Source organism: Dermacentor variabilis, chromosome 3 (genome assembly GCF_050947875.1).
Source record: "Dermacentor variabilis isolate Ectoservices chromosome 3, ASM5094787v1, whole genome shotgun sequence".
Taxonomy (NCBI): Eukaryota; Metazoa; Arthropoda; class Arachnida; order Ixodida; family Ixodidae; genus Dermacentor; species Dermacentor variabilis.
The window spans coordinates 69,274,692-69,293,700 of record NC_134570.1 but is presented as its reverse complement, the minus strand read 5'-3'; the positions used below and the strand labels follow the sequence as shown (position 1 = coordinate 69,293,700).

Here is a 19,009-nt window from a genome sequence, read left to right as displayed (position 1 = left end):
CAGGCTATGATAGAAGCTGTAGTGGAGGGCTTCGGATTATAATCTTGATCCTCTAAGATTCTTTAATGTGCGCCTAAACCAAGTAGTACACGGGCATTTTTACATTCTTCCCCCACCAGAATGAAACCACTATAGCTGAAGGCTGAACCAATGGCTTCTACTCAACAGCAGAATGCCATTGCCAATGAACCCTCGCGGCGGGTAGTAGTAGTTCTCCTGCCTGGCTTTTGCGACATGTTTTTATGGCTCATTGCTGACTTGTTATAATGATTACGCCTTGTAGCGATAGCCTTGTGCACAGCTTGAGGCTAAGATGGAAACAACTTTCACCATTAACAGTGGTACCAAGGCCCCGCACTAATGGCCCCTTATGATAACACTTTTTCCTAATCAACTTTATATGCGTGCAATTTATATATGTGTATGTGGTAAAGTTAGTAAGCCCTATTAGTTCACTGTAGCGCAGTCATATCGCTGAAAAGAAGAACATATACATTTGGTTTCATCAAAATCACTTTTGTTTCCCGCTACCTTGAAGTCAGTCAATAGGGCTCCTTTGGAGTTCCTTTTAACATGACAATGTTGCATACCATGTTCAAGGAACAGAACCTTGTTTTGCAGTATCCACGACATTACGTTAAAAGGAGTGAGCTTGGAGTGAAATTCCTTACTGCTTCTGTTGGTCTTGCGTCAACAGGTGGGTAAAGTGCCAACCCACCTGTGGATTGGTGCTCTGGTGGGTTGACAACCTTTTAGACAACCTCCATGCAGGTAGCCGAAGCAATTATATAGGGTATGTAATGTAGCTAGTTTTCTGGAGTGACTGAATGAATGTACATGCATAATTGTCAAAAGTGAAGCGGCCCATCACAGCTACTACACAAGAAAAAATAACAATAATAAAAGAAGAAACGTGATGCTAGGTATTGTACAGAATACACAGCCTTAAGTAAAGTAGAGCAGTGGATCTTGACAACAGAAGTACTATTACAGGCACCTTACACATGAGGAAGGGTGAAGGCATTGCCAAAAGGGTCATGGAAAAAGAGGATACATAATACAAGATGAACAATGCAATACGCAAATGTGTCTCCGTCTCGCTTGTGCACGAAAAAAAGCTGCTGTTACATTTACGTCACCTTCTTGCTATACAAACTCTGTTCTCGGTAAAGGCAACACTTTGAAGATTTCAGAGCACTCATTTATCACATTAGCTAGACCATATTCGTGTACTCTGGAAATTCTAAAATTATGAAGAAACCATTTAAGATGGATGACTGTTGAAGTAAATGAAGCTTCCCATCATCCAGCTGTCTTGGTTGCCTCTTGCCGCCATCAAGCTTATCATCTTTGGCCTGAAGCAGCCTCATCTGTCTGCGACACTCCTCACTCATTGAGGAGCCAATCGACTGAGAGCCATCTCTGCAGCATTACACAAGGTACCAAACTGGAGCACCAGTGTAACGCACGCCACTGAGGCGTGTCCCTTTTGCCGTGACCAAGTGCAGGTGTGCAGAGATGACATTATCACTGAAACAACCAATCAATCAGCGTCATGACCAGCATACGCCTCTCCTCCTCCCCCTCTCTACATTCCCCCATCCTGTTAACAAGTCAATCCTTGCAGCATCATAAACCTTCAAGCTTTGCAAAGAAAGCTTTAAAGGGACCCTGAACCACCCCTCGGGCTTGGCGAAATAACATAGTCCGCGGGTATCATACGCTGCTGCGAATATCTCAGTCATTTTGCTGTCGTATGCGGTGCGTGAAGCTCGCAAGCGGATTGCAAAGTCACCTTTCTCTCAAACGCTCTCTTTTCAACAGAAGGCCCTGTCCTCACTCTCTTCTGGAAACATTATTTCGTCATTCTTTTAGACAGCTGCTATTGGCTGACAGCTGATATCAAGCTGAACACACTGAAGTACTTTTTGCGGCAAAGTATTTCTGAAATAGCCTATTTTCACTTGCCTTTCTCCACTTCGATAAAAAGTGGTTCAGGGCCCCTTTAAAAGCTATGTGGACAGGTTAAGGTGACACTAATGAGAAACATCAAATTGATTTAGACGGACAAACAGTTCTTCCAGAACTTTATTTTTGCTAATTTTGCGCTATTGTGTCCAATATTTAAAGAATAAAGCGGGGGGGGGGGGAGGGGTCAAAGTTGCATCTTTCGAATTTTGTGCCAAAGCTCCAGTGCCGGTACAGTCAATCTGACGTCACGGATTTCGTTTTCATATTTGGGCCACTGTGGTTCAGTATAGATCCCCAACCAGACCCGGTGAGCCACGATCGCCAGTGAAGCCCTGTCAGAGGGAACCACCCAGGAATAAACCGCGCAACGATTTCTGCAATAATAAAGTTCCATCCTCCTCCTCGAAACTTGCTAAATTCAGCCCTCCATTCTTTTATAATAAAATGTAAACCATCTGCGCCAATAAAAACTCATCCAGGCCTTAGCAAACGCCGTCAAAATCCACGACATCCCGGAAAGATAGTGCGGGAACTTCAAGGCAGCGTTGCCAACTATCTCTCATTTTCGCACCTTTTCCGGCATGCAAGCCTCTTCATGCAGTACAAGAGGCTATCGCGGTGTTGCAGAAGGGTCATTTACTAAATACAGCTCAAGCAATTTCTCCCTTTAGTTAAGAGAATTTATTCAGAGGGTATAAAATTTCGCCATACGTTTGCAGGCGCACAGGCAGCTTCTTTATAGCCATACCTTAGAGTCAATGTGTCCCATCGGGTCCCTCATGCCAGGCCACAAAGCCAGGTCACAAAGGTTGTCCAGGTCGGCTCGCTGCAGGTAGTAGTGATGCATGCGGCGCACAACACTTGGCACGCCGTCCGCACCTTTGTCGATCAGCGGCTTGGTCAGCGACTCTAGCAAGGGACCCACATAGTCCATGGACAGTTGCGTGCGGTCAGCAGACACCCTGCATGGTGATGAAACAGGGATGCCACTGGTTCCAAACAGAATTGAATACAAGCTCCATCGGCTTTTCTTAGCCCATCCCTGCCAGAATGTGCAAAACTTTAAAATGATGTCACATAAGGATAAAGAGAGTTTGGCATGCATTGGCACATTTTGGAACTATTGTAAATGTGCAAAATTAAAAGACACGGTGGATGAACACATGTTGAATGGAAAAATAGGCTGCATTTTTGTCTCGCTCTGTCTCTGTTCCTCTTTCTTGTCTTCCTGAAGTACCAGCACTACAGATATCCCCTTGCACATGGCATTCCAACAACACCAAATTGTCATAACTGTTTGCCTTGAAAGGCTGGCTAACGAACACCAAAGTAGGCATACAAAAAAGAAAGAAAGAGCAGCCGATGCACCATAAAGTTTTGGGTTCTATGGTGAAATGAACCCCTTAGTACAATGCTCCCATATCGCATTATCACTTATAACAATTAAATATAGCTATTGGGTGCGTGTGCCAGAAAAAGGAAAGCAAGATCCTTGGGGAAAAAACGAAGAGTGACTCGCCGCACCGACGTGAGTGCCGCACACCTTCGTGGCACCCACCTTTGTGTCGCGCACCTTGCATGGTACACCTTTCTCACATTGCCATACGCACCGCCAGCCTTGGGCGGCTCTCTCTCATCTCTCTTCCACTCCTCCGACAGCGGCACAGTCGACTCGTGTATCAGTGAGGTGGAAGGGAAAGAGGAGAGTGGTGCACGAGGCCGGTCGGTGATGCGGAGGGCGATGCGACAGAGGAAGGCAGGTATGACAAAGGTGTGGAGCATGCAGGCGGGCGCAGTGGCTTACATTTTCTTTTATTTTACTGGATTTCGTGGCAGTCTCACTGTTACATCCGAGCATCGTAAACGTTTAAAACTGGTGATGCTATAAGTGAGGGCAACTGCACTTATTTCTGTTCAACTAAATTTTCTGTTCTGCTAAATTTTCTGCACTTATTTCTGTTCAACTAAAGGAAAATCAGACATCATCCTGTTCATAGCAATTGCTACAAAGGGAACCCGTACGGGTTTCTTGAAAGAAAAGCCTTGCAGTTGAAGAAAAATTCGTCTTGGTTTGGGACTTGAACCCGGGACCACCGCCTTTCCAGCACAGCTGCTATAGCATCTGTATTAACCAGGCGGCTAGAAGATCGCAGGGCGAATTCTGGTCCGGGAATCGAACCTGGGACCACCGCTTTTCCAGCCACTCTACCATTTGACCTAACCAGATGGCTAGGAGATGGCAGGGCAAATGAGAAGTAATTAATAAGGGAAAAATCAGACATCATCCCGTTCATAGCAATTGCTACAAAGGAAACCCGTACAGGTCCCTCGGGGGGGGGGGGGGGGGAGGGGGGGGGGAGGGAACAAAAAATTTCTTTGAGGAACTCATATGGGTTTCCTTTGTAGCAATTGCTACGAATGGGTGGATGTCTGATTTTCCGCCTTATTAATTACTTCTCCTTATCTTGCGGGTTTCCGCAGAACTAGTACGTTATATTATTTCGATATTTGTCCCCTCTGCCTTTTTCATGCAACCTGGTTATAACAATGGGATTTTCTTGGAACTTGAATACTGTTATAAATGGGTTCAACTATATAGCAAAAAAAGAGGTCAATTTAAGCAGTCGAACTTAATTTAATGAAGTTATACCCAAAGCCAAAAGCCTATTGTCCTGTTATAATATATATATGCAGGGTCATAGCTAAATACAACTGGCAAATGGCAATTGGCTAGGTAACTTAACAGGCAATTCAATCAGACTAGCTTTCTTTCTTCAGCAGCACATTGCTGCTGTTCCAGGCTCGGTGCCATACTTACAGTCTCAGCACCACAAGTCCTCACCGAGTGTACGTGTGATGCTTGAGTTCGCGGAGCAGGCGGTGTCGCTTTGTCGTGGAGGAGTTCTTGCCAAACCAGGCTGGGAAGCTGACCATCTCGCGCATGTGACCCCGAACGAGCTCTCCAGGGATCACACTGGCAAAGAAAGCTTGCATGGGGAGCAGGGACCAGTTGCCGTGCTGCCGGATCTGCCGTTCCACTACGTCGCCATAACTGATGCTGTCGGCCGCCTCGCTGACCAATCGGAGGTGCTTCTCACGGTCACCTCTGACCAATGGAGAAAGTAATGCAAATTTTAATGTGGATACAAGGCAAACGAAACCTCCACACCTAGCCAGTCATCGTGATTACCGTATACAGTCGAACCTTGATATACCAAACAGAAATAAAACGAAGTAATGAAAACCTGGTTGTTTCTGCTTTATTAAAGTGGGGCATTTTCCTGACATTGCAAAGTCGCAACAGTGGCATCCGTCATGGCATCGGTTATACAGCAAAGCAAACTTATTTTTTTGCACATGTGTTAAACATAGTTACGAATGATTTCTGCAATACTGTCGCCTACCCCCTAGCACCAATAAGTAACTGCAATAACTGAAATTCCGGATGCTGCACGGTGCTTCGGATATGAACCGCGCGCGCAACGCCACAAAAACTGAGGCCATGAACAAAGTTGCCACCATATAGAATGGCATGAAAATGCAATTTTAATTGCCTTCCATGCGTCCATGGCAGTTCTGTTTCGGGTCATGGGTTTACCTAAGACATAATACCCACCGTGGTTGCATACTGCCTTTGGTATTCCACTGCTAAGCACAAGGTCTTGGCATCAAATTTTAGACAAGTGGCTGCATTTTGATGGGGACGAAATTTGCAAAAACGCCCATGTAATTGTGGGCGCACCTTAAAGAACCCCAGACAGTCGTAATAATTCTGGAGTCTCACACTCTAGTGTGCCTCATACAGATCATGGTTTGGCACGTAAAACCCCACAATTGAATTTTTTATCCGATACATAAGATAGCTAATATATGTAAATAAAGCAACATACATTGACAATGCAAATACCTATCTAGGCATGCGAACTGTCAAATTTACCTTAAACACCCGGCAATCTGCGCACAACATAGAAAACTGATTGGAGGGACAGTTTCAATGTACCTGTGTCATGTGGTATTTACTGGGTCCCAGTAAGTGCTGTCACCAACATGAAATTGCACGAGGCCATGTCAGAAACTTAGCCCAACCAACATTGACACACACGATTTGCATGTCAAATGCACCCCGCTGATCGGCCTCAAGAAAAGCAGGAAGTAGGCTCACTTGGCTTCCAAGGGCTGAATATGCAAGTAGTTGTCTTGAACAAACAGCGGCACCATGTTGTAGTCATGAAAGAAGAGTGCTGCCTTCTCATTCAGTGTCATAGACTGGCCACCCTCGGAGCTCGATAGGATCTTGCGCACCACGTCGAATGGTCCCTGGCAGAAAGAGACAATGCAGTTAAATTACTGACCTGACATTTTTTACTTGTTCTTCCTTTTTTTTGCGTTATCTGAAGGCCCAAGCCCTCTAAACTCTAGAAAAAATACTGGTGAGCATCACAGCAACAGTTTTGGTTTAAGTACCCAGGAGGTGGATGTGTCATGGCGTCACGATACACCGTTCCTACAACTGCCACGGCTGCCACACGTGAGCGTAGCCGGAAGAAACGTATGCAGTGCTCTTTATTTTCTGTTATGAGTAAAATTATCAGACGTAGCCAACTTCTACACAATTTCAGCAAATTTCACTCTGTGTCATGACATCATGATGGCGCCAATGACGCGAGGTCAAGCATTTCGAGACTGACTTTAGCACCAAATAAGAGTGTCTCAGAAGTGTCTCACAATCTTCACACTCCCAGCCATTCTTTGACATCTGAGAAGGATGTTGTAGAGTTTCTACAACTTCAAAAATATATTATGTGTCAGCATACTGCTTTAACAGTTGCAACATTCCTTGGAAAACTGTTGTTCAAAAGCGCTCTAGATATGATTAGCAGGAGGACCGTGCAGAACTGAAGGGCTTTACTTGACTTAAGCCACTAACCAAGAAGCCACAAGTCATTGCATGGGGAAATCATGAAGTGCTCTACGGCAAAGGAAAACTTAACATAATTTATGTTCTTGCATGCTTCAGATAAAGACACTAAAGGGGAAAAAATGAAAGTGGAGAAATAAATAGCATGTCGCTGATGAGAACCAAGCCTACAATCGCCACACAATGCCTGTGGCACTTAACAGTGGAGCGATGGCAGCACCCCCTTTATCTCTACTTGCTTAAGTAGTTGCAATGCACGTTTCTACCTTGCCTTGCCTTTGAGCATCGGCCAGCACTGCTTCACGGCATGGAGGCAGACATGGAACATCCGTTTCATTAGCCGCTGGCTTAGACAGTGGCTTATGCAGGTAAACTGAAGACTTCTGTGCTTCTGTGTTTATAGAAAAGGGCACCCTACTTTTATTCACAAGCACCGATTGAACCAGTGCTGAATTTCACTATTTGATTTACCATGGCAGCATCCTCACATAGCCATTCGTTTGGCCAACATGCAGAACAAGTTAAAACCACTTGCAGAAGATGTAGTGGTGCCCATCTGCTACTTTTACCAGAAAAAAAAAAGAAAAAAGAAAGGCACGAGCAGTGTTTTACTATAATGATGACAGATAGCACCATCATTCTGCTGCTCCGGTTATATTTCTTGTCCAGAATCACCACAGATTAGCATAATTCAGATTTATTCTGGATGGACCAAGCAAGCACTGCACTTAGACACGGTATTAAACCAACTACAACAGAACCTTGATCATACGTCTTGGGAAAGAAAAAAAGAGTGAGAAAGAACTTATAAACTGTGAAAACGTACGAACCAAATAAATAAAAAAATTTTGACCGACTGAACTATTGTTGACATGTACGTAATATGAAGCGTCGCGCAGATCGTTGCACTATGAGACGCCCCCGCATGCCGAGCTGGTGGTGTTTCGGGAGCCCGTGACGCGTTTTGTTGTTTTCTTATTGTGTGGTGTTTTAAGATGGTGACAGGAAGCCGAAACAAAATCAAGCTGGTGGGCAACGCCGGATGCCGTTGAAGTGAAACGCGATGTCCACATCGCGCCGACTGCAGCAGGGAATGGTGGCGCCTTTGGATTATCGCCTCCTAAAAGAGTGCAGTAAGCTACCAATGGCACTACATACTACGTGTTGTAAAACAGATAGGTGAAGATGCTTATTGCAATAGGTTTGGCAGCGATAGCCTTGAATGCGGCGTACGACGACACGGGTGGAGATTTGCTGGTACCGGAATGAGAAACTGTGCCCGCCGTCGTTTTCACGTGACACAGGCGGCTATATACTATTCTCGACTGCACGAGCCTTGCACCTATTCTTGTCCACATGGGACCTAGTGACCGTAAATGTACACGTCGCAGTCTGCAGCAGGGAACGCCAGTTGTGGCCTATTAATAGCATATGCTACGCTTCTGACAGCGTCACGCACTGTGAATCACAACAAATAGGTGAAGATGCTTATTGCAACTGGATTGGCAGTGATAGCTGTGAATTCCGTGTGCGATGACCCTGGAGAAGATTTGCAAGTACCGAAATGAGAAACTGAGTGCGTGCCAGCGTTATTACGTGAGACGGGCGGGCGAGTATTGCGGTGTAGATGCTGCATTGGGCAGCTATATACTGTTCTCGATCACGCACGCCTCGCACATTTCCTTGTTTACATGGGATCTAGCGGCTGGAAAACATATCATACAATCACAGTTGGGACCCGCACTGAACGTTGGTGCCCAAAAATTGTGTTTTCCGAGAACATACGAACTAGTAAAAAATGAGCATAACTCTATTGGGTCGTTTTTTGTGTTGTCGATTGTGAACACAGGAACATATCAAGGAGGTTTTACTGTATACTGCAAAGGGCAGACCTGCGAACGTTTGAACGTAAAAAATACTACCATCGAGGCCAGAAAATGCTAAAATCTGGTTGAAAATACTAGAATTTCTTTTTTACGCATGATGCACACTGTTTATTAAGAACAATTGGCTGCCTTCGTTTTGTAGAGACGCTGTGAAAAGGCATGCTGTTCTATGTTCAAAAAAAGGTTAGAAGAAAAATAGCAACGTTAATCACATATGTTTATGAAATTTTCATGTAACGGCGGCCAAAATTTCACCTGCTGTTTTACTTGTCACGTTGCTTCCAGAAGATCAGATTAATCGTGTGAGTACGAAAAGTCAGGCTCGGAAAAATGGCTCAACAACTATGCATTTCATTGAGATTAGTTTTGCCCTAAATAGAACATGAATGCAAAATCATACAATTATTGGCGTCAATATGACAACCGTAAGCAACCTCTAAAGATCTGGCATTTAGGATAAAATCATAAATGTTGGAGACTTGGAGACTGACAAAGAAGCTCGAGAACCAGTTAAGGAGTGCGCAAAGAGTGACGGAACGAAGTATGTTAGGTGTAATGTTAAAGGACAGGAAGAGAGCGGTGTGGATCAGAGAGGAAACCGAAATAGCCAATATTCCAATTGACATTAAGAGAAAGAAATGGAGCTGGGCAAGCCATGTAAAGCGTAGGTTATATAAGTGGTAGACCGTTAGGGTCACAGAATGGGTGCCAAGAGAAGGGAAGCACAGTCAAGGACGACAGAAGACTAGGTGGGGCAATGAAATTAAGAAATTCGCAGGCGCTACTTGGAATTGGTTGGCGCAGGACAGGGATAATTGGAGATCGCAGCCTCAGGCCTTAGTCCTGCAGTGGACATAAGAAAGGCGCCGCCGCCGTGGCGGCTGCTGCTGCTGATGAAAATGCCATGTCTGTCTGAATTTTGAGTGCAAACAAATCAGAAGTTTAGCTGGAGTAACCATTTATATCTGCTTCACTATTTATGAAACATTGTAAATATGCGTGCCTACCTTGGTGTCACTAAGCACTGCAAAAGCCTGCATATATAATATGAGCTTAATTATATTATGAGGGGCGATTATGGCTAGGCAAAAGGAAAGGAGAGGATATTTCACTGCGAACAGCCAAGAAGAAACCACATATCCGATGCAGGAAACATATGTGCAGTAGAATCTTGTCCATGTGTTTTGGGTGAAAAAAAAAAAATGAGAGAAAGAACTTAATGACCGGGAAAACATATGATCTGAAGACACTAAAAATTTGGCAGACTCAAATGTAGTTGACACGTATGTAATGCGAAGCATTGACGCACGAGATGCTGATGCGCACCGTGCTGGTGGGGCCTCGAGTGGCCCGAGACGCGCATAGTTGTTTTTGCGGGTTGGGCAAGCTTACGTTCGAGCTTCTCAAGTTCGACTTGGTCGGCTATAATGCCACCAAAGTGAAATGTGACCCACAGTTGGCGCTGCCTGCAGTAGCGAACGGAGTGTGTTTGGGTTATTGCCTATTAAAGGCACGTAGTACGCTTCCAACAGCACTACACCACACGCGCTGTGAGACAGATACGTGAAGATGCTTATCACAATAAGGCTGGCAACGATAGCTGTGAATGCGATGTGCGAGGAGATTTGCAAGTACCGGAAAAGGAAACTGAGTGCACGCTGGCATTTTCACGTGACACAGGTGAGCAAGTACGGCGGCAAACCTGCTACGGTGAGCGCCTACTGCTCTCCATCGCACACGTGGATCTCACCTTTTCTTGTTCATACGAGATATAGCAGCCGAAAAACGAATCATACGATCGCAGTTTGGCAATGCGCTGAACATTGTTGCTGGAAGAGTGTTTTCCGAGAACGTATTAACTAACAAAGAAGAGCTACTGCATTGAGTCATTTTTTGTGTTTTCGATAGCAAACGTTAGTGCCAGAAAATCGTAACAAATTGGATCGTATCAACAAAATTATACTGTATATTCTCAAAAGGTTTTAAAGGAGCCTTGCTATCAGCACTCCTTTGCTTTCTACAGTTGCCACGGCCAAGAAATGCCAGGTAGGATTTCGAATTTACGAAGTGCCTCACCATTTTGATGTCCTTGGTGCCCTTGCCCGCATCAGCCTTTACCTGAGCCACACTCATGCTCTTTGTTCGGGAACTCCAAAGCGAGAGGTTGTGCAGTGCCTAAAGGAAAATGTGCCATTTCGGCCGAAGGCGCTCATTAATTAATAATAACAATAATACAACAAAGAAAAAAAAACGGAAACAGGTAAGAAGGCAACAATGTAAAAAAAACATAGAATTAGTTTTGCCCGTGCTCTGTACAGAAGTGTAAGAAAACGAAACATTCAGCTTTATGCAATGAGGATTTATGCATTTATGCAAAAACACCATCAAGAAGTCTGTTATTCTGTTCATCCTTCTGTCTGCGTATATTACTTTGTACACACATCACACAAGAACAACCACAAACGGAATGACACGAAACTTGACAATTTCATGCGTTAGCCTAACCTAAAAAAAATTTTTTTTCCCCCCATCTCAATGTATTAAGCAGAAGAGCATGGGAAGATGGACGAGGCAGGCAGCTGACCTTCACCTCTCCACCCCTGTACCATGTAGACTGCCAGATACCTACACAAGCAAAATTTAAACACTACCAATAAACTGCCAACTGTGTCTACATCCAAACAAATGCAATGATATGACAGGAATTAGCAAAGTTTGCACAAATCATATCAGCAACAGATACAGACAGCCACAAAAGTTCCCGGGACACAGGTTTCACAAAAAATGCACATTCCTGCTCTGTTAAGGCACGGTGCTTCTAATCCGATATATCACCGTGCAGGTTGCAACGGTCACTCACTGCACATCGAAACTTTCAGCTCAAGGATATTCAGTACCCCCGCCCCACTCCCCTGCCAATCCTCTGTCCTGTAAGCTTTTGTGGATAACTGTACAGTCGTTTACTGATAATTCAGACTCGATGAGAACCAACACAAGGTATAAATAATTGGGAGTTTTAAATACCAGATTTTCACAAAAATACACGTGACCTTATTCCACAAGTGGCCAAGAAAGGAGTGCTGTTTTCTGGTATCGCCACTATCAGGAAGAGTACCTTAACTTTCTTGTGACTAGCTCAAGATGCACCGGTGTCTACGAGCGACAGCATTCTCGGCACAGTGCCAAGCCCACTGTCTTATCACAGTGTGGAAATGATGCCACTGATTGACGCGGCCGGTGCTAGTCACGCAGAATATTGCAAAAATTAAAGCGTGTCTTAAAGAGGGATCATCCAAGAATATCACTCAAGCTTGTCAACACATTGCCGCACACACATACGCTTGCCTTTGGCCAAGGCATTCTGTGGCTGCGATTTTCTAGCAACGCCTCTTATGCTACAGTTAATCCCTGATATACCAAGCTCGGACATATCGAATTATGGTCTATACTGAACAGTCGTAATATCCCTTTGGAAATACCATGCAAAAGCGCTACGCGTACATTGCGTAGTACTTTACCCAATGGGGTTTTTATAATAGTGGACCTGTGTTTTGTGGCAATTTTTTATTGCACATATAGTATGGCTCTGCAGTTTTCCCCTAACATACAGAAGGGCTTTCCCATTTTTACATCAGGTGGGTTCTCGTAAGGCCAATCTGCGCAACAGATGAAAGGGTAGACCGTGCATGATGTGACTGAACAATCGCTCAGCGCGTAGCCATGGTTGATGCCGTGCTGGTCAACCGCAGTCCGTGCTGACGGTAAAGAGAAGACGCTGTTTCGTTATCAGGTTTGGTGCGATTTGCCACCTGTCAAAGGGTCTTAAAACGAGATGTTCACAGCAACTTCGCGTGACACAATGCGACGCAATGGACACATCAGTGGGAATGGACTTGGGTGTTCTGAGGCCGAAAGCCACTTTAGCATATAAGCGTCTGCTGTTTGACTTGTTGCCGATGTATGATGGTCACCCGTTAGAACAGCTGTGATCAGTTTTATTATCGAAGACCACACCACAGTGCGAGTAACATGCCGGGAAAAAAGAAAAGTTTTGCAAGTTTGACGGCCTTGGAGAAAGAAATTGGTAAATTCCCGCTTTTCACGACACGAGGAGAGTGTCCAATACGTGAGGAACTTTCAGATAAGCTTCAAATAGGCCAATTTTATATCTCAAATCACTGATATATAGAATTATTTCGCCCGATCCTTACAGTACGTACACCTGGGATCAACTGCATTCTTTTTCACGCTTTTCGCACATAGTCGGTGGTTAGAGCGACGGTTCGCATGTGTTAACAATATCAGCTGGCCATGAATGGTGGATGATAAGAGTGGCACAGAACTGAGTGGAAGGCATTGCTACAAAATCATGGCCCATACCTTGACCTCTGTCATGCTGTCGCTCGACAGACGAAAGTACAGTCGATGCACGCACCAAGTTCTTATTGGTGACTTCTAGATCAACACGGCTTCGGAAGTTTTGGTTTTGAGGAGGCGCTGGGCAATATGGCCGATGGCTATGCTGGCGACGTATCAAGACAGAAATATAGCAATTTCTGGCCAAATCAATGGCCAAATTATCACATGGCTGCGCAGGTGGAATCAGAATTAATACACGGTGTGCTGTAAATTGTCCGAAATTTCAATCTTACTTATACATTAAATCTATGGGGCCACTGGCGGAGCTGTACAAATAATCAAGCAAGTCCGAATTATTGGTGCCCAAATTATCAGTTGACAAATGCATACATTCTTAAGTGTAGGGAAATATAACAGAAAAATTACACTTACCTGTCGCACGTCCTGGTTTGAGGCCATGACAATCTCTTGTACAATGGCCGGGCTGATAGAGAGACCTTCCTTGCATGCAATGGACATCAATGCAGCCTGTCAATGTGAACAAAACACGAACAACATGAACAAACTAGCAGTCTTTAGGAATTCACTATGTCTAGGGGTAACGTTAAGAGACAGGAAGAGAGCGATATGGATCAGAAAGCAAACAGGGATAGCCGATATTCTATTAAGATAAAAAAATGGAGCTGGGCAGGTCATGTAATGCATAGGATGGATAACCGGTGGACCATTAAGGTTACAGAATGGGTGCCAAGAGAAGGGAAGTGCAGTGGAGGATGGAAGAAAAATAGGTGGGATGACGAAATTAAGAAATTTGCAGGTGCTAGCTGGAATAAGTTGGCGCAGGGTAGGGGTAATTGGAGATTGCCGAAAGAGGCCTTCGCCTTGCAGTGTACATAAAATAGGCTGATGAAGATGATGTCTGAACACTGGCAAAAACAGCAATGGTAACTAAGCGCAAGCCCCGTGACTTTTAAGGAACACAGCACCACTGTGACGTAACAAATTCAAAGAGTAAGCCTAAAGAACGGCATTGACACTGATCTGATAAAACACGTTTCAGAATTTCTTCCTGGGCAAACCAGAAGACATTGTTAAATAGGGAAATTCACTGAGCACAAGAACTCGAAAACGTAGAAGCACAAGGAGAGCAGCTGCTTTTTGTCTTCTTCCTTGTACGGCCGGCAGAGCCATTGTGCCTACCATAGTTTTGTGTTTGGCCACATGGTGTTTAGTGCGAGGTTGTGTGGTCTCTTTGTGTTGTCACGCATTCTGTAATGCAAGGTCTAGCTACTTTGACGTTCACCAACAAGCTTCCTGCTGTTTGGTGCCGTTTTTCATTATAGGGATTCGCTGCTGCCAGCAATGGTGCCGATTCTGCCCTCGTCGCCGCTGATGGCTTCGAACAGCACAAAGCCCCACTGTAGGTTGATGGGAAAGGAAGCCGTCTAGATCATCAAGCAAGTTGAGAGCAGCAGGTCACAAATCAACATGAGCAATGAGTTCGGCATGTCCAAGCGGATGATTTCTTTCTGAAAAATAAGGTGACGCTATTGGAAGGGGCGAAAGTTGCAATGGTGACGACCTCAGGTCTGTTGTCGGCGTACCTTCAGACGCATGGAAGGCAGTTACAAGACACTCTTCGAAGCTGTTTTCACCATGTGTGCTTCACACTTGGTACTTAGACGGCGATCACACCCAGAGATAACGACGGCATGCCTGGTCAGTCCCCAGCCATGGACCTTGCGATCAAGGTCCTGCGCGCTGCTTGTGTTGCGATTCCCACTGAGATAACATTTGAATGATTTGCCAATGCTGACAACAAGCTCCACCTCTGTGCATAATTACCCGACAATAAAATCACCCATCAAGCGAAGATTCACACGACTCCAAGGCTGAAAATGAAGAGCCAGTGCCTGTGCTGCTGCTGAGCTCTGAAGTGACGTGACTACTGATGGCGGTGTCATGAGTGCACAATGATGACATGACCCGAGTCAAAATTCAAGCAGACATTATTGTGTGCAAGCGAAATGTGGTACAAAAGTGAATTTACAGTTTCTTCAAGCCACTAGGGTAGTAAAAGGCAACCTTCTGACTGGCGTTGACCCCAGTTGAAGATAGTGCCGGCTACTTTAGTGGCAGTATCAGCTGTCGGCATGTATGCCTTTTTTTCTTTTCAGCAGTTTTCTTCACAGCCAATCTCAATGATGCAACAGAAGAGTTGCAGTGGTCTGCTATTCCACCCTTCACCCTCTCCATCCAAGAAATACTTATAAAATGGTGTGTTTTCTAGATGCATTTGTTATTGCAGCCTGCCTGATTTTACAAAAGTTTTCTAGGTCCCTAGAGAATTCGAAAAATGGGACATTAATTATACTATTAGAGAGCAATTAATGCAAAGTAACTACTCTTGCTAGATTAAGCTCACAAGTGAGAGAATGCTTGTCAACAGCTGGAGTAGCATACAGGTCACATTTACTGGAAGCAAGAGTTACAGAATGCCTGAAATCAGCCCTAAGATTAAAAGTACCTAAATAGGGGTGGCAACACTATTTTCTAACTTTCGAAGAATTTCCCTACAACATTAAAGCTCACAGCTATGACTAAGAAGGGTTAGTTTCTAGCTACGAAAAAGAAAAAGTTGAGTTACAATCTGTTCGAAAGCATAGAACAATTCAGCATCGTAAACTTGACTGATTTTCTGCAGAAGAAAAGCAGCAAGAATCTGTGAAAAGACCACAAAGTTTGATACATCGCATAATGACATCAACGGTGCAGCAGTACAGGAGCAAGAGAAGCTGAGGAGATGGTGTAAATTTCTGCAGCGCAAAGCACTGAAGTCTAAAAAGAAAGCTAAAAAAAAGGACAAAGGAAGATGAATTGCAAGAGTACAAACAAGAGTGCTGATATGATATATCATATATGATATATGATGAAACAAGAGTGCTGATACAAGACGCATGTATACATATCTATGACGACTGCTGACTGCCAACTGAATTTATTGGTCACATAACGCACACATATGGCTGCAGAACTTTACACCATGGACTTAAACCAACTCACACACATCACTATTCTTATTAAGCTGAGGAGAGAATATTTTGCCTCTAATTGCTATTTCCTAAACCAACCAGTAATCTTTTCTGCCAAGCAAACCTTAAGAGAGATTGAAACAGGTACCATAAGATCTCATTACTACAAAAGTCAGATTAATGAAATCTTCAGATTTACAATTTTTTTAATCGCCACAAAATGCCTATATTTTCAACATAAAAACTTTCAGTCCTACGAATTTCAGAATACCAAATATTTCACAATAATGTACGAAATTTAGTTGAGCAATCACCAAGACGCTTCATCATTACAAACTTATGTTGAAGTTTCGGTACCAAATCCCCGAATCTCACTTACATCTACGAGCATCATCCGCAGCAGCAGCCATGCACTGGGAGAATTCGTTTCAATGGGTACAGCCCCGGCAGCATCGGAATCAACTTGTCATCAAGCATGGCTGACACTAGATTATTCACGCAGTGGCTGGTGCAGCTTGAAGATCCAATGAGTCATTGACAATTGTTCGGCACATATAGTGAATGTGCAATTGAGAAATGTGCCACTTGAATTTATGCCCCTGAATTGTACTTCTTTGTTCCAACCTTTGGACCAGAGCATCATCAGATGCGTGAAGGCCAAATTTTGGAAATGTCTTATGCAGTGCCTCCCGATTAGGTAATATTCGACTGAAGCTGCCCGCAGAGGTCAATACCTGTGAAGCTGCAGAAGTGCTTACAGGGTTGTAGTGGAACATGAAGGCAAGCGCGATCAGCTGGCGAAAGGCAGGCCTTTTGAAGGCTTCACCTACGCCGTGAGACTGTGAGGACACAGCGAAGCTCAAATGAGAGCTTTAAGGACGTTAGCCTTAAAAGCCTAACGTCCTTCAAAGCACATTTTTACCCACCTGAATTTGCTTGACCTGCGGTCGCTGGAATCGCAAGTCAAAACAGTAGTTCAACAAAGAGCGCATTTTCGGGTGTGAGCGGTCATTGCAGATGCATATTATGGGAATTCGTGAAGACTTGATCAGAGCAATTAGCTCCTGAAAAGACACAAGAAATGCAATGTACAAGCACGGTATAAGCATGACATCCTAACATTCAAGTTCGCAAATCAGATGCTACACTGTCTTATAAGCATTCCATAATACTGCAAAAGAAAGGTCCACTGTGAATTATAGGATACCGTAGCAGCGATTTGGCCAAGTTAATCACTGATATGATAAGCCAGGCTGACCACTTGCACAAGCCACTGGTTTAGCACAGTAATTACCTTACATCTATTGTAGCCCTGACTGTAACTTTGAGACCTAAGTACTGTCACTTGGCAAGTGCAACCTGTACTCCAAATCAGAACAACTTCTAGAAGGAGACAGAAAAGGTGCAAATAACCTCATACAACAATGTTAAAATCTTTGTAAAAGCAATCCTGAGTCATTTTCAGGAGAAAGTAAAGCTACAGAAGTAATTTTTGTTTTGTATGTCCAGTTATCCCACCTCCTTCCCTGCTGCTCTCCGTTGATGTGTGGTGTGGCTTCACGGCAATGCAGAGTGCATTGCTGTGAAGCTGCCCCTCAAGGCAAAATTTGCATATAAACTTTCATTCCAACGTCGTGTTTGGCTAGGCAACGTTTTTATGAGTACATTTGAGAGACATCTTAAGTTCTCAAACTTGAGGTGCAGTAATGGACGAAAATTTCCAGGACAGCCAAAGCAGAACGAAAACAAAAGCTTAACAGCAATAAAGCTCCTATTCAGCAGACATCTCGTCAATGAAAGGTTTTAGCAGCCACAGCTTTCCATAATTTAGAGCAAGACTTTGCAGCAGACAACGCCATGAGTTCAATGACCATGTGCTGGAACTTGCCTGAACTCCACCCCTGTCCTCATTGCCTGCCATGCCATCCACTTCATCCATGATGAGTACATGTCTGGATGTCATGCCAGATCCTGGTAAAAAAATGTGGACATTCAGTTTTTCGTGGACATTTCACAATGCGCTGCTTAATTTATGCCGCACCAGATAAACAGTATGCAAGGAAGAAGAAGATATACAAAGTGGTGCCCGTAAAATATAAATAAGACAACTTTTTCCAATTTTTGCACACCAAGTGGATTTTACAATAAAGTGAACTGAGGCACATTTCTTCAGTTTAACAAAATATGCCTTAAAGGGTCCCTGAAATGGTTTGAACAAATTTTGTAGGCACGTAGGGTACAGCTACAGTAAATCATACACACTACAATTTGTGTGAAGTGTCTCATATTAAGAGATCTACAGACGATTACAAGTTACGCTCATCCATAGCCATGCATTTTCTTCTCAACTCGTTTGTCAAGTGATCAGGGCTAAGCTACACCTTCACTGGCTCTGCAACATGGTGTTGTCTACTTCTGGTTGTCTTGGAGTCAGCATGCCAAGCCTATTTTACCTTTCTGCCAGCCGCCTGGCAGTCGATTCCAAGCGAAGGCTATCAAAGCTGTGTGCGTTGCGAGCATTCTGTCGCAGCACCAAGCGCCTCCGGTATTCTGGTAACCACAGGCGAGCTGGGCATTTCGGAGGGTGGGTGGAGGCGTAAACTAAAGCCCCTTCATAGCCCTATTGCTGTGATGAAGGAGCTTTAGCTAGACATACGTGAGCGTCCTGATCGGTCTGCAAGGTCAGCCAAAGGGCTAATATTGCTCTAACTATCTGTAAAACATTTGAAACGTCTAGAAAAACAACATGTTCACAATTGCGCTCCTGCCAAAAGCTTGCGCCAGCAGTAAAGTCAAATACACTTCTTTGTTTGGTTGAGCTCAGTGCCACCAGATGGCTGCAC

The 19,009-nt window shown here is 44.2% G+C and overlaps 1 protein-coding gene across 1 annotated transcript in view; it reads right to left on the bottom strand.

Moving 5' to 3' along the window:
• Positions 1 to 19,009, bottom strand: part of LOC142575841 (replication factor C subunit 1-like) — a 58,440-nt gene that overhangs the window by 3,955 nt on the left and 35,476 nt on the right. The window contains exons 16-22 of the mRNA XM_075685539.1: positions 18,055 to 18,137; positions 17,093 to 17,230; positions 13,567 to 13,662; positions 10,852 to 10,950; positions 6,134 to 6,288; positions 4,814 to 5,077; positions 2,720 to 2,933 (exon numbers count right to left, since the gene is read on the bottom strand). Of these exons, the coding sequence (XP_075541654.1) occupies positions 2,720 to 2,933; positions 4,814 to 5,077; positions 6,134 to 6,288; positions 10,852 to 10,950; positions 13,567 to 13,662; positions 17,093 to 17,230; positions 18,055 to 18,137 (1,049 nt within the window). The remainder of the gene's footprint in view (positions 1 to 2,719; positions 2,934 to 4,813; positions 5,078 to 6,133; positions 6,289 to 10,851; positions 10,951 to 13,566; positions 13,663 to 17,092; positions 17,231 to 18,054; positions 18,138 to 19,009) is intronic.